Source organism: Photinus pyralis, unplaced genomic scaffold, assembly GCF_008802855.1.
Source record: "Photinus pyralis isolate 1611_PpyrPB1 unplaced genomic scaffold, Ppyr1.3 Ppyr1.4_LG1, whole genome shotgun sequence".
NCBI lineage: Eukaryota > Metazoa > Arthropoda > Insecta > Coleoptera > Lampyridae > Photinus > Photinus pyralis.
This window is the reverse complement of record NW_022170249.1, coordinates 37,158,977-37,175,292: the sequence shown is the minus strand read 5'-3', so window position 1 is coordinate 37,175,292 and position 16,316 is coordinate 37,158,977. Positions and strand designations below refer to the sequence as shown.

The 16,316-nt window shown below is 36.5% G+C and overlaps 1 protein-coding gene across 1 annotated transcript; it reads right to left on the bottom strand.

The window, feature by feature from the left end:
* Positions 1-11,055: 11,055 nt before the first annotated feature.
* Positions 11,056-13,772, bottom strand: LOC116159179. Its single transcript, XM_031472119.1, has 2 exons — positions 13,082-13,772; positions 11,056-12,793 (listed from the first exon to the last, which is right to left on the bottom strand). The coding sequence occupies exon 2, from the start codon at positions 12,110-12,112 to the stop codon at positions 11,102-11,104; it is 1,011 nt and encodes a 336-aa protein (XP_031327979.1). The 5' UTR covers positions 12,113-12,793; positions 13,082-13,772; the 3' UTR covers positions 11,056-11,101.
* Positions 13,773-16,316: the final 2,544 nt, after the last annotated feature.

The following is a 16,316-nucleotide window of genomic DNA, read 5'->3' as shown; positions in this document are numbered from 1 at the left end:
CGGCTGATCAACAAACCCTCAGGCATATCTGATCCTCTATCTGGCCGCTACAACATTCGATAAGAAGAGTAGGAGGCTGCAGATAAAGCTTACCCCTCGATTTAGTACCACCTGCTAAGGTGATCAGCCAATGAAGATCAGAAGTTTCCTGTTTGTGTCGTCTATTGTTCCCATTTCGTGTCTTCCTAATTTACCAATGTTAATGTTTATGTAAATTTCAATTACAACGTACCTGTTTTATAGGTTGTATCAAGGTACACAAAACTACAACTTTTATATAGTCATCCGTCTGAACTACTGCGACTCATTCGAACGTATAGTCAAATCACCTACTTGTGAAGCGTCAACAAGAGTTTTGCATACCCTAGGTTAGGTGACATATTGGGTAGCAAAGATAAAAGAAAGATCTTTCTCGTATCCCCTTGTGCCCTTGCAGTACAGTAACTATTTTTATAGAACCTTGTGTAGCCCGTTGCGTCCTGGTGTATCACTCCTCATTTAAACTAGGGAATTTATTTGCCAATATAAAAACCCTCCCGTTTATTGTTGTTTTATTTCTTGTTTGTAATAACCGAGTTGTCCTACAAACAATTGTTTTTAGAGCGGAGACAGTCACCACGATAACTGAATTACTCGATATTGTATGCTCTTGGCGCCCTGATCCTTTCCACCCTATAATTAAACCCACACCTGCTAGCTTGGGGAGTAACAGTTACTTTAGATCAGGATCCCTCGGATTGTCCTTGTCCCTTATTTGTAGATTTTGTAATTCCTCCCGTTGCAGGATGCCCAAACACTCTTAGCTATGTTAGATGATAACGAACTGTAGGAAGAATGTGAACGTGTGTTGAAAGTGTTAGAAGAAAATTCGGATATAGAGTATTGTGCAGACGATGATAATGAACAAGACATTCCCGTGCGGAGATTAGAATTGGAGCTGATAAGTTATCTGAGAATCAAGAAAAGCACGTAATCAGGAAATGGATATAGATGGAAAGTACTGAACAGTTTGTTGAAAATGAAGAAGTTGAAATACCAGATAATTATCTCGGTTTCTTAACCTGTACTTCAAAAGACAATATTATTGGGAGGCGAAAGAAACTTCACCCTGGTATAACAGACAACGTAAACATCAATGATTTAGTTTCATTAGAAAACAATGAGGTTTTACCTCCAATTGAGTACCTTTTCAGGTACATTCCAGAGCATTTATTTGCAACTGTGGCCGAAATGAACATTTATGCAGTGCAACAAATCACAAGTAATTTAAAACAAACCAATTCCAATGAAATAAAGGTTTTTGTAGGTTTACATTTACTTATGGTTGATGAAACTGTGTGGCTGAACACCTGCGTGCAAATTGACACCTTCATTTCAGTATTCAGTAATTTTTGGCATCGCATGAAGACACTGAAACAATCCAACTGCCAAGCTTTATAAATGTCATCCCATTTGGCAACCTTGACTAATCCTTGATTCTCATAAACAATATCTTTATCTTCCTTCCACGATATCATGATGTGAATTGTAGGTTAAGTGTGATGTTAAACTCATCTCGTCGAAAATTAACATGCAGTATGTATCTAAAGGCGGAAACACATTACTGTCACGTCACGTGAGCTCACGTGCTATCACGTCAAGCATACCTTCGCGTGATGTCACGCTAGGAGACACACTTGTGTGCGCTCACGGTGTCGCGCGGTAGCTGTCGTTGCAATTTAAGATTTGCAATTAGTCATTACTAGCGACGAAGCGAAGTAGAGATTGTTCTTCGTCAAGTTCTTCAGACGAAGAAGAGGATATAGAAAACGTTGCTGCTTTTACAGTGGCTAAGATTCTACCAATTTCCTCCCAAGCTTCTTGTCGAACACTCTGATTCCGGTACTCAGCAGAGGAGTGAGCCCTTCGTGCTGTCTCACCAGTTCAATTATTGACTGGTTCACTTTTATAAAAAGCAGCGTTTTAACAGGTTCTAGGGGCATTTCAGACAACATTTGGCCAAATAGGCATTTTTTACTAATTTGGACCTGCTGAACACGAATATCGATGTTGGCATCTCGAAATCTGAACAGGAAGTTCAGAATTCAAGATGGCGGCCAATTTCCGAAAATGTTGATCTTTTCACTCATGCGACCGATTTTTTCGATCTAAAAACGGATTATAATGTTATTCCTGACGGAGGTACGGCACGATAATAATAGTGAACAAATGTTTAAACAATGATTCCATAGTTTTTCTAACGTCAAAGTGCGTAAAAGTGGAAACCTTTTTTCGTAGTACCTACTGTATGGCTACTGTTTAAATTTGTTTACAGCGTGTAATTATTAAATTATTCCTGTTTTGGCAAGCATTTTGCTCGGCATTTTGGTTCCTGTGCGTCGTGTGATAGATATCCGCGATGTTCCATTACCTCACATTTGGAAGAATTTCCTTTCATTAGAGGAAAACAAAAGAAACGAGTTATTGTCGCATCACCTTGAAGACGCCTCATTTGACGGCGTACTGGTGATTGCTGGAGGCTTCAGTGATGAAAGAAAAGTTTTCTGTAACCGTCAGACGACACAGATTTCCTCCTTAGAAGCTTTTCACAAGGAAGCGGATACTAGGATAACGCTACAGATACAGATGTATTTCTGTTGCTTCTTCATCACTTCGAGAAAATACTGGCAAACTAAGTTTGGTTGCTGACCGGTACTTCAAGAAAGATATGTATTTGTTCCTATCCATAATGATGTGCAGAGGAACTGGCCAAAAGCAGTAGTAACGAATATCCTGTCCTTTTACGCTATCACAGGAAGTGATGTCACGTCATTTGCTGTTGTGAATTTCCCCGCTTGGATGCATTTATTTTTATTTATTTATTTATTCTTGACCTTTATTTTTAAGCAGGGGGGGGGGGTTCAGGCAAGGCTGGTCTACCAACCCAGCCCACTAGACATTTACAAATATCTATATCCGAACCCGGATGTGAACCAGAGAGTGTTTCAAAAGCGTTCATCTTTACTGTTCACGCTGGGTACCATACTCCTCAGCGAGAAGATATATCTTTTGTAAAAATCTTCGTGACAAAACTATACAAGGTTGGTATCATAACTAGGTACATGAAACTTCACTTGTTCAGAATATCGACCTGGCTCGCATATTTTAGGTGGCGTCTTTTCCGCTATTTAGATAGCTGATGCCATAGTTTCCACCGACGGTGCGCGTCCCGCTTAGTTCGGTAGGGAGAAGTGGCTACCAGACGTCCGTTTGGAAGAATGCGCACGTCTTCTCTAGCATTTCATCCATTTCCATAATTACGGCATATTAGGTGTAAATCTCAAGAGGTAGTTCTTTGTCCTTAAACTCTGAAATATCACCCAGACTAGCATATCTATCCTTGATTTTCTGCGGAAAGAATTGAAAATGGCTACACCCCCCTCACAACGTTAGATTAATTTCGAAGGCTGTCTAGATATCGTCCTTTGTGGTTGTAAATAGGATTTCTCGTCAAAACTTTGTAAATGTCGCAAGGCTCAGTTGATTTGTACTAGGTACCTAATTCTCAAGAAGACATTTGACTAACACAATGAAAATAAGATAAATTTGTCTTTACTTTTCTATATGCTTTCATTCTTGAATAATAATAATATATCCTGAGTAACGGTAATTAATATCTAGCAAAATAAGAATCTTCCGAAACATCGCAGTTTAGTTGAACTCCTTCATTTTTTTCATGTGAAAATTAACGTAAAATTCGAAAGATTGTAGTTATCAAAACTTTATAAGGAGAATTATGCAATATAAACAAACGCATGTCGGGAATACTTATATGTGTCAGGATTACTAGAAACAATCGTTTTGCAAGTCCTCCTCTTAGCAAGGAAAGCTAGGTATTCCTTAATTCTTAATTTTACGCATCCTGCCGCTAAAAAACTATTACATTATTGTTAAAATAATAGTTAACTATTATTATTGTGACGTACGTCAGGAATAACATTATAATTAGTTTTTAAATCGAAAAAATCGGTCGCATGAGTGAAAAGATCAACATTTTCGGAAATTGGTCGCCATCTTGAATTCCGGACTTCCTGTTCAGATTTCGTGGTGCCAACATCGATATTCGTGTTCAACAGGTAGCAATTAGTAAAAAAAGCCTTGTTGGCCAAATGTTGTCTGAAATGCTCCTAGGACAGAGAAACTTCGAAAAGTGAACCAGTCTATAAAGTATTTCGTGATTGGTTACCTTAATTGATTTTCTTAGAAAACTTGATGAGTAAGACAAGATTGGCAACTACGGTTTTTACCGCGAAATAGTAAGCTCTTATACCTGGAAGGTTCACAATACAGGCGTCGAACTATTTACAAAAGAGAACACAAGACAATACAGAATTTCTAGAAATACTTAAATAGGTAGGATTATGCTAAAGCTAAGGTAACATGAAAAATATTAGAGGGTTATTACAGTAGTACTAATTTCTTTTTTCCTTTAACAAACATCCATTTGTAAAAGACCTAAAATCCTCCGCACGAAGGCTAATTGCTACATTTTTCTTATTAAGTGAAATTAAAGATCTCTCCATAGAATATAATGAAGTAAAGTTGTAGTACACGACATTTTCAAGGGACCCTGGGCTGGTCAAGATATTACCGACTTCCCTGTAGATTTTGTTAGTACTAGATTTTGTAAGCTTTAGGTTGGTATTTATATTGGCTACCCTGCGTTGGTTTCGCCAATTCCCTTGTTATGAGTTATGACAACCTCATTCTTCGTTCAAATGTTGGCGTTGCTCTTTGCTACTTAATTCTCCGTCATCGCGACGTATAAAGGTACGTTTTCTATGAACCGTCTGACGCAATGCACCGCCTCAATATAAAGCAATGGAAGCATGTTCTAACCTGCATGCGGCGATCCTCTCCAGTTGCATGCGTAAAAGCCACACCGCGTTAGACGCTTCATAGGAAACGTACCTTTAGTGATCCGACAATGCAATTTATTTTGTTGTCTTTCAGACATGTAATTTGTTATTTTTTGTTCCCCTAGGTAAGTTCACTAATGTACTACTTTGGTTTTAGTTTTCAATTTGTATTGATGTATTGATCTGAAAGAACCTTTTTACTCTATACAACTGGTAAGCACAAATTAACAACGCATTTACAATAACGGTGGCAAACTAACATAACAATTAACTTTAACAAATGCAATATTACATAAACCAAAATTCAGGTCATTGTTGTGATAACAGAAACACTTTATATTTAATTTTAAACAACCATTGAGGCAACGAACGTAGATAGGGTGTGAGTGAGTTATACAAAGATACCGAGGAGTATGTGAAGGATCTCTCAAAAAAGGATGTGCGGTGTTGAGGAATTATTAGGTTGTCAAGTTTCCTAAGCATACGGTTATGACACTCTTTCCGAGGAATTAGCATATTTTATATATTCCCCCAAGCATAATTATTTTAAGTAGTTAACCACGCCCTCTTAAGACATCCCCTCCCTCTGGTAAATCGCTGACCTCTATGTAGTTTTCAAAGTAACTACCAGAGACTCCATTAAGGTCGTTACCCTTTGAGAGCTCTAGTTTTTAAAATCGCCGCCAGGGGAAGATGACCTTCAGGAGAGTTGAAAATCGTCTTATGGGAATTTACATGGAGTGAGTTAGTATCAGCTATATATGGCTACTAATATGCCTCACCTTTATTACAAAATTGTCTGCCCACTTCAGAAATGCTAAGCTCTACTTACAAATCAGCTCTGGGTACGGGCCATGATTTTCATGTTAACTCAGAGTTCGAAATTCTTCATTCGATTAATAAAGGTTCTTACTTAACGTGTTAGTAATTTTGGAGTAGACTTTAGTGGAAGAGCAGCCCTATGGCTGAACTACGCCTATTCTAATAAAGGCATTATTATTATAAAGTGGTCGGTTGTTAGACGTAATTGATAGACAGCAAGATTGTAAAAACCACTGGATCAGTTGCGATAAAAACAAAGGTATCGCAAAAAAAGAGGCTTGAGAAGTTACTCATAAATTTGAAAAAATTAAAGTGGGATATTGAACTGCTTCAATGCCATCGACGAATTGAGAAGTTAAATTTAAAATGAGTGAAGAAATTTCGATTATGGGTTTCTCAGACTGGAAGACCTGCGGAGATTAATGGAAACTAAACCAAGGAGCTATAATTGGATAAGTTTTGTGAAAAGTTACTCGCTAAACAAATCATTTGTTACAATTCTTGTAAACATGTAACCAATAAATTTTGTTTGAATGCACCTAATTTACTTATATCAGTTTAAACCCAATAACTAAATTCGCCTACCCAGTAGATAATAATAATAATAATAATTATTATTATAATATATTATAATTATTTATTTTATTTCTTATTTTTCTTTAGAACCCTACATAACTTCACCAGACACAGACACTAATCGTTACTTGATTTTAATCCGTGCGATTAGTTAACCAGGCTAGACCTGAGTTCTCACAAGAAACACCGACAATAATAATAATAATACATATCCTACATGTCCTAGCACAGTTAAAAAACACAAAACTCCTTCTTCACAGAAACACACCACGTTATCACAACCCACTCGTATTCAACCCAAACGCAAAGCCAAAGAAACACTTGCACAATAAACTCCATTTAATAAAAATTACAATTATTATAGATTTTTTTTTGTTTTGAGTGCCCATCAATAGCTATGTTGGTAAGTATGAATTACATACTATCTCTAGATTTCCAATGTGAGTGTGTGAATTTTTATTTTTATTATATTTATTTATTTTTTTTTTTTTAGGACCCTACATAACTTCACCAGACACAGACACAGACACTAATCGTTACTTGATTTTAATCCGTGCGATTAGTTAACCAGGCTAGACCTGAGTTCTCACAAGATACACCGACCATAATAATAATAATAATGGCCTTTATTATCTTACTTGCTATAAGTTGACCTCAGGGCGCAGTTCAATCTCTAGAGATTGTTCTTCCACTGAACCCTGATATATATAGCCTACAATCATTTATGCACTCGTCTATAAATAATTAGTGAGTACTAGCAAAAAGTGAATCAAACATGTAACAATCATCTGCAAATGATGTGGTCAGATGCAGATGCGTCTGAGCTCATAAATGCTATGGGATAAGTCAATCCATACGCTTTTGTATTGTTAAAATACTAATTATTTTCGGACTGTTTCTCCATAAAAGCACCCCATAAGCTAGAAATGCGTGGACATGTGCGTAATAGTACTTCAGCAATACTGTAAGGTTTACAGAGTGTCGTAATCGCCATAGCACATAACATTGTTTAGAAAGGTTGTTACAAACGGAATTAATAACGATTTCCAAGTAAGGTTACTGTCAATAAATACACCTAAAAATTTTTGGGTGTGACTTTGTTGGATGCTCCCCGAGTCAATTCTAACTAACAGACTGTAATTTGGCGGTTGAAGTGAATATGACATGAGGTTTGTTTTAGCGCTATTTCATATTAGACCATTGTTCAGACAATAATCTGTCATTTTTAGGGCACAATTGTTCGAAAGTTCACTAACCGCAGGTACCGTATCCGCACAAACTAAAACTGAAGTGTCATCCGCGAATAGCGTTAAGAGTTCATTATCACTATTAAACATGTGAGTTATATTGTTTAAATACACGACAAACAGTAGCGGTCCTAAGGTACTTCCTTGTGGAACACCCGTGGCAATGTATCTGTACGAGGAAAGATAAGCAGTACCATCTGAAACCCAACTTGACTTGCTGCCTTCGTCCAGTTAAGTAGGATTGTGACCACCTATATGCTATACCCCTTACACCATATGTTTGTAATTTGTATAGAAGCAATTTGTGATTAATAACGTCAAATGCCTTTGAGTAATCGAAAAAAAGTCCAGAGACTTATTTCCCAATTTCTAAATTTTTTACCACACTGTTTATAAAATTAAGAATTGCATCTTGAGTGGAAAGTCCTTTTCGAAGTCCAAACTGACAAGGGTAAAGTATTTTATGCTTGACTAGAAAATCGAGCAACCGCATGTAAAACGCTTTTTCAACAATTTTTGAAAAAGCTGATAACGATATTGGCCGATAGTTGGTAAGTTTATTATTATCACCTTTTTTATGAATTGGGATAACCAATCCAGTTTTAAATACATTTGGGAAAATTCCAACTTGAAAACATTCATTAATTAATTGAACTAGTATAGGAGCAATATCTTTGGAAACATGCTTTAGAATGGCACAAGGAATGCCATCGGTACCCGCAGAAAATTTATTAGCGAATGACAAGATGAGATTTTCGGTTTCGATAACATCGACATGCTTTAAAAACATGGTAGCGTTGCATTCATTTGTGATGTCAATCTTGTCGGTATCTGCACGAATGGAGCTAGTAATGTTTGTAAGTGTGGTGATAAACACGGCATTGAAACTTTCCGCAATTTCCCTGTATCCTGTTACAGAATTGTTAGAAGGATCCCGAAATTCTGTGGGATAAATACTCTTGTTGCACTTAAGATTGGTTTCATTTTTAATGATCTTCCATGCACACTTTGATTTGTTCGATGACCTTTCATACTTAGAGTCATAAAACCTTTTTTTGGCGAATTCGATGTCCTACTTATCTTTTTTAAGTAAGATTTTATATTTTAAGTGTATATGGGGATCACTACTGTGTTTACAAATTCCGGAGATGTATCGTAACAGTTGTCCTCGGTCTAATATTGTCCTATTAATCCATGGCTTACTTCCGCATAGTTTTTTATTGTTGGAGATCTCAAGTGGGAACGCCAATTCCATAATTCCTTGAAAATGCTCTACGAAGCTGAAAAACTTTTCATCCAAGTTTTGTTTAGAAGTGACGATATTCCAATTTTCAAGTGCGACCAACCGCTTGAATTGAGCCACATTAACTTGATTCCTGAAGTTCCTCTTGGTGTGCAAAGGCAACGAAAAATACTTAGATATTTTTGACACATCAATGCTAATAATATATTAAGAAAATTAAGTAGTTTCATAGTAAGTAGGAGTAAATGTGTTACGGTTAAAGTACTCATAATGGTTAATACACGGTGGATAATTTTTGGGGCCCTATGTAATTGGTTATTTTAAAAAATTAATAAACTTATTCATGTATTCCATTTCTTCGCCCAGCCGTCGTTCGTTGAGGCGCGCTGCAGCGAGCTCCTCTTCAAGCCTTCTGGTTGTCTTGCGCGTCTTCATATCGTTGCATGTATACGGGCGCCTTCTGTTGTAACCATGCAAGCGACGCCTTCGCCAATTCTCTAGGTGTTGCCGGTTCAAACCAGGGGGGAACAACGGCTGTTGGAAGTTCAACCGGTTGGATTATTTCTGCAGTTAATGAAGGAGGCTCGGAGATTGTTTCATAGAAACTTTGCTCGAATACCTCCCTCAGAACCTTCATGTCCTTCTGTGCATGTCTGTAACAAGGAGAATAGGAATGTTAGAACTTTCTTTTCATTACACTTTCAAAATAACTTACTGAGATTGCAGACCGACGGTACTCGTCTGCTGTTGTTGTGCTCCTTGTAGTCTGAAAGCAAAATAAATTCATAGAAGTAGTTTTTCTTTTAGGGAATGCAACTTCCTGCGACTCTGACGGTGGTATTACAATATGCTGTAGCACACGGGCGGTCCCCTCTGGAATACTGAAATAAAAATTAAAGTTAGGTTAATTACTCTTCTTTAATGCAACTTACTGTAACTGGTAACTTGTCGATTGCGGTGCTGTTTGAGCAGGCTGTAGGGTGGTGGTGGTTTGATAATGTCTGCAGATATAAGTTAAAGGTATTAAAGGTTCTTCGGTGCGCTTTTAACTTACTGCATGTTATTGATGGTGCCTTTTATGTTGTTGTCCACTCTAAAAGGAAAAAAATATTAATTTCATGTTATTTTGACATTGCGAATGTTTTAACTTTGGGGAGCGTACAAGTGGGGGATGTTTCCATCCAACTGTGATTAAAAAAATTGAAGGAACGTTTGCAATAACACCAAATACCTGCCAGTATATGAAATTTCTTAATACTATAATCATATCATTACTAGACTAGTATAAGTGAAGTCTTCTGTTGCGTTTACTGTTAAATTTTTTTAGAACTTTGTCAATGTCTATGGACTCCGTCCTCGAATGCTCCAAAGCGAGATAAACTAAAGCATACAGCAGTGCTACATCGGAAGGTGTAAAGCACTTGAAACATTTTCTCGCCCCGTTTTCTATCTAAATATGATTTGACGACTGTCATTTCTTCTTGAGTAGGTATTTTTACACCTTAAAAAGTAAAAAAATTTTAACGTTGCACTGAAACCTTGCACAGAAAGCGATAACTAAACTTACCAAGCAGAGCTGGGCAAAATACTTTTGAAAAGTATTTAAATGCTAAATACTAAATACTTTATAAATACAAAAGTATTTAAATATAAAATACTTTTTTCCAAATATGCGTAAATACTAAATACTTAAATACTTTAAAAGTATTTAATTACATTGAAAAGTATTTAAATATTTTGAAAAGTATTTAAAAATTTTGAAACGTATTTAACTACCTTGAAAAGGATTTAAATACTTTAAAACTGATTTAAATACTTTAAAAAGTAATGTGTTTACACACGTAAATACTTACAAAAATTTCCCACTCACTTAAAATATACTTTTAACTCACCGTGACCTTGGAGGAACCAAATGTTAATCACTTGGGGTTATTTTTACACAATTGGCCTTCTCAACGGCAATACTTAAGTTTTAATTTTTCAGATAACGACAAAGCACAATGCAATCACTAACGTGTGGTGTGGTTAACTTACCTTAGAGCTAAGTGTTTCAAGTTTAACGTAGAAGGGCGGAATTTATACACATTATTACTACGCATCTGACTTAAAATAGTTTATTTGTCTACTACTAGGTGATTATGCAGAACATATAAATGACACACAAAAAATATAAGTAAAATTAGTGCAACAGCAAAAATAACGTTTTCTCAATACAAAATAGCTAACAATAAAAGTTCTATTCTTCAAACTAATATATGTAGGCAATTTAAATTTTAGAATGATTATTTGCCTTCGTAAGTACTAGATTTTCAAAATTAATGTCGGATAATGCGTGGCGTGTCAATAAATGTTGCATATGAAAACATTCTTTCCACTGCTGCCGATGAAGGTAGCGCAGTATTATACCTAAAGAACAATTTTTGTACATATTTATATTTATTAAACATCGCCAATTCTGATAGTGGGTCTTGTAAATACTGCAGACATTCTAATTCTGCTTTCCCTGACTTAGAATTTACAGTTATTGGATGGTCACCACCATGGACATCATAATCGTCAAATTCAAAAAAATCATTAATTGACGTTTGTTTCGACAGTTCTTCACCAACTTCACTTTCACTGGCGAGGGTCAATTCCTCGACGGCACGTACAAACAGTCTCTTAATGTTTTCGCTAACTTGAGATAAGTCTCGTTCTCCTTTAAATAAAGTAACCCACCTCATTTTAAAGGCTGGATGAGAAACTGCGGCAAGAATTGCATCTTCGTTTTGAAACGTTAAATATTCTCGGAACCTCCTAGAGATTGATATTAATAAATCATTCACCGTTGAAGACAGATATCTTAAACCTTCAACTTTCAGTTTTTCCAGTTTTATCTTTAAGCTGGCGATAGTAGGTATGACGAATCCATAATATATATTAGTGTCTGCTTGCAAGATGTCTAATGCCGAAGCAAGAGGTTTGAGTACCTTTAAATATTCTACTAAATACTCTACTTCATTTTCCTTTAATAAAAATTGCTTGATTGACAATTTTTCATAAAGCGTTGGCAACTTATCTCTCTCACTCACAATTTGATTTACAGAGGCGTAGTATGAATTCCAGCGTGTAATGCCAGGATAGCTGAGATGGTGACCTAATACTTCTTTAATGATTTCCGCTGACTTTGGGCGACCAGCCTTACACCATAGTTGAAGGCATTTATTAATTATATTTGTATGACGAGTTCGCATTGCTACGGTCTTGTTTATCGATTTCATCATGCCTGTAGTGGCAATTAAATTTATTGTGTGAGATATGCAGCGTTGATGTTTTGGTAGCTGCATAATAGGAAATGGTTTTCATCAATGGTTAAGGTTGTGGGTGTAAAAATAATATCATCCAATTCGTCCGCCGTGACCTCTCCTTCATCCGGTTCCAGTTGAGAAGATAAAAGATCACTCACGGCCGAGACATGCAAAACGGCTTCTCCCCACTCCAACAGACGGCCTTTATAAGGCGAGCCAGCAGCAGAATAAATCAGATGCATCTGTTTCCTTATAGCGGTCATCTCACTAATACTGTGTTGTCTCATAGCCAGTATTCAATTTTTGGCAGTGTTCATAATAGCCTGCCTCACCAACCGGCGTTCACCGAGCCCGGTAAACACAATCAGGTTACCCCAGCCGGCGTTCACCGAGCCCGGCATTCCTACCAGCAGCCACCGCGGACAGTACGTCGCGCCCATGCCACCTACGACGCCCAGGAAGGTGAAACGCCAGCGACGAAACGAGATCCGCCGTTTCTTCCAGAGGAGCCCATTTCCGACACCCGTTTCGCCGCTACCGCCTAGCCCGACGAAACCACAACGCGCCTGGAAGCTACAGCCCATCGAGCAGCCCGTTTCCTACGGCAACATCGATCCCGGAACCGTAGCGCCTAACGATCCCCGCCGGTTCATCGTACGCGACCGTCATCGGAAGCAACTGATCCAGCACCTGTTCGGGGACGACTGAAAATTGCACATACTGTAATATAAATATAATGTTAGGTAAATTTATATAGGACACGATAATAAACATGCACGCATACAACCAAAAGGGTATAAATTACTCTCCTTTTTTGCACTCTATAATTTAAAAATGATGCAAGCTCTATTTAAAAATTACAACTTAATAATTAATATGGATTGGGTTATGGCAAAATTAAATTGTGTGTCCAACAATCTGTTAGTGTGGTAAATTATGCAAAGAGGGCATACGGATTCAGAAATAATGAGCAATTAATAAATTTAGTATGAATGACTATAAACTTACCTCTTTTAAACAGTACCTATCCAAATATCGTGCATCCATTCAAGCATTCCATCACAATTTACAATCGAAAAAGTCTGTTTCTGAGCCAAAAGGCCAACTATTCACTATAATCATGAACAATGTATCAAACTTCGCGCGAGTGCCAGAACGTCATTAATGAAAAAATTTGGCAATTTCCCTCACAACCAAACGACCAAACTCTAATGAGATGAACGGTGAGACTGACTCAATTAGGGAAATTATTTTTACTATGTGGCATGTAATTAAAGTAGGTACTTACAGAGTAAACAGGAATATCTAACAATGGGTCAGGGTCGTTACCTTGAATATTAGGTGGATAATTTATTGCTCTTCTTTTAGGTAATTGATAATTCCTTTTGTTTACATTTTACAAAGAGAAGCGAGGACGTACTTCAACAGTCAACACAAAAGCAAGGTTCTGCTTGGGGTAGATAAGATACCTGTCGCGCGTCGAACCAGTTTATTGACTATTGTTCACTACTTTGAATGTTAGTGTGTAACACTAAAATTACAGGAAGAAATATATTTACGCAAATATTTACAGGGGAGGGGTGTCTTAACAGGGTCCTAGGTCTAGCCAACGCAAATGAAAAGATTGAATCTAAAATCCAACTGTACTGCTCTATAACAAATTCGCACATCCACATTGAATGGTTATCGAATTATAAATAAGTAGAGGCTTTAATTATCAAAACATTTAAATATTTTTAATAGTTTGAAAAGTATTTAACTACTTTGAGTATTTAAATACTTGCCAAGTATTTAAATATTTTGAAAGTATTTGAAATACTTTAATAGTATATTAAGATACAAGTGTATAATCAAGTCTTTAAAGCACGCGCAACGAGTTTAAGGGCACGACGCAAAGCGGAGTGCCTTTAACGTTGCAAGTGCCTTAAAGACCAATTATACACGTGTATCTTATAGTATTTTTTATTATACCTGCAGTATAATTTAAAAATAGGAAATACAATGAAGTTATATTGACGTTATACTCGAATACATGTCTAATTAAGTGGGCTGGGTGTTCGTAATTTCACGATTGCCATGGAAATGTCACTTGACGTTTGCTTATAAAAATCATCGTCTTTGTGAATTAAACTATTTCCGTTGAAAAAGATAATACACCGCCCATTAAATCGATTGTTGTAAAATCTAAACAAACGTTGGTAGGTGTTAAATCCAACTCCAGTAAAGCCTATTATAAAGAATATGAAAAGTTGTTTCCATGGATGAATAGGAAGTTACTTACGAATACAGTATTAAATGCATCCATAATGCTGGCATATATGAAGGAAATGTCAAAGGTATTAAATCTTCTATATTTTGGTGCATTCATTCAAAACTTTAAAGCAATGCTGCGATTAAAAAGTGGAACAGATTTGGAAGCATACCCTAAATTACGCGCGTTTGTGAAAGCTTCAACCAAAGGATAAGTACAAAAGCCAAAGAAATGTTCTGCATTTATAGAAAGCGACCTAAGAGGATTTTTTATTTCATCCAGATGACAGTTTCAAAAGTCATACTTGAAGTATCGTTACTTAGCAATTTTAAAGCACGTGTGTTTTAAAGGCCCTTTTTCGCACGCATTTGAGTGTTTAAAACGGAGATTGTGATTCAGGTATAATAAAAAAGTATTTAAATACCGCCGAAAAGTATTTAAATATTAAATACCTTCAATAGTATTTGTGTTGGCAAATACAAATACTTTTTTAGTAAAATATTTAAATACTAAACGGTATTTGAAACTCAAATACTGCCCAGCTCTGTTACCAAGATCTTTTAAGGCACTAAGTTTTTCAATGTTAAATTCTTCCAAGCTAGCAATGGATTCTATTAATGCACCGTTGTAAGAAAACCTTCTGTGGAGTTCTACAGTTACTAAATCCAGGACTTCAAAATATTCTGACTTAAATGGTGATAATTCTTTATCTGGTTGACAAGAGGAGTGCGATGGTATTACATCTAACATTACGAAGTCTTTCATTCGAGTAGGTTTTCGTGTTCTTTTTAAAGTAGTGGAATGATCTTCACTTGCGTCTGTTGGTAATAGTCCTTCTGCCTGACGCAAAATAAGCTTGTATTGGTCGTCTGTTCTTAGATTTTCTATTTCTGTTTTAACAACTTTCAGAACAATTTCTGTTGTGTCCTTCAAGCCCGTCGTTCGCCCTTGCAAAGCAGCATCTGCAGGTTGTAATAAAGATAACACTTTTTTCATAACACTTGAAGCCATCCGAAATTGCAAATTTAACATAACAGTTTGTATTCCAACGCTTTTTGCCACATCGTCTCCATTAAAATCTTGTTTTGGCACTTCTTCAAGAACCTTTAATATATTTTTATAATTTGTGTAAATTACGTTAGTCACAGTTAGATGACCCGTCCATCGTTGTTCTAAAAGTCTACTTATAGTTTTTCCTTCGTACAAAGCAGCAATTTTTCCATGTTGAAAAAATTCATGTAACGTTACGCACTGATCGAAGTAACGACGGATAAAGGGTATCTCTGATACCATCCTAACGACTACCAAATGTAAGCGATGATTGTAACAATGGACATACGGTATTCTTCGTTGCAAACGTTTCTCAATTTTCGCAGCAACACCTGCATGCTTGCCACTCATGACGGTCGCGCCATCGTAGCATTGGCTAAGAAGCCGGGAAAATAGAATATTATTGTCTTTAAGAACATTTAAAGTGGCTTCTGTGAAAATTTCTGCATCTAATTTCTTGGTTGTTGTCACCGTTAATAACTATTCTTTAATTACGCCATCTTTAACATATCGTATTGCTATTGCAATGTTCTCCCGATTATTTTTATCGCGAGTACCATCTTCCAATAATGTATAAACTAAGGTCATCCGAACTTTATATTTCATTAACAATGTTTCCACGAACTGTTTCTGTCATGATTTCATTTTGTATTTCAGGCGATGTGTACTTTGCATTTTAAGGAATGTGGGAAATAGCAGCTTTTAATGTTGGATCTTTTTTAATGGTATATTGAAACATTTTCTGAAATAAGCTGCGTTCTTTTTGTTCTTCTATTACGTAGCTACCCCTCAGAGCAAGTTCATTCACTGCCAAAAATTGTACAACTTCTATAATAGACTTAAAGTAATATCTGTGTACTTCTGAAACGCTTTGGTTTACCAACGTAGAAATGGCAGTACAGTTAGTGTCTCTTCTAACCTTTTCTTCCCACATTGCCATCG

Excerpts from the sequence above, each read along its gene's own strand:
- LOC116159179 (XM_031472119.1), bottom strand. The coding sequence starts at position 12,112 with ATGCAGCTACCAAAACATCAACGCTGCATATCTCACACAATAAATTTA.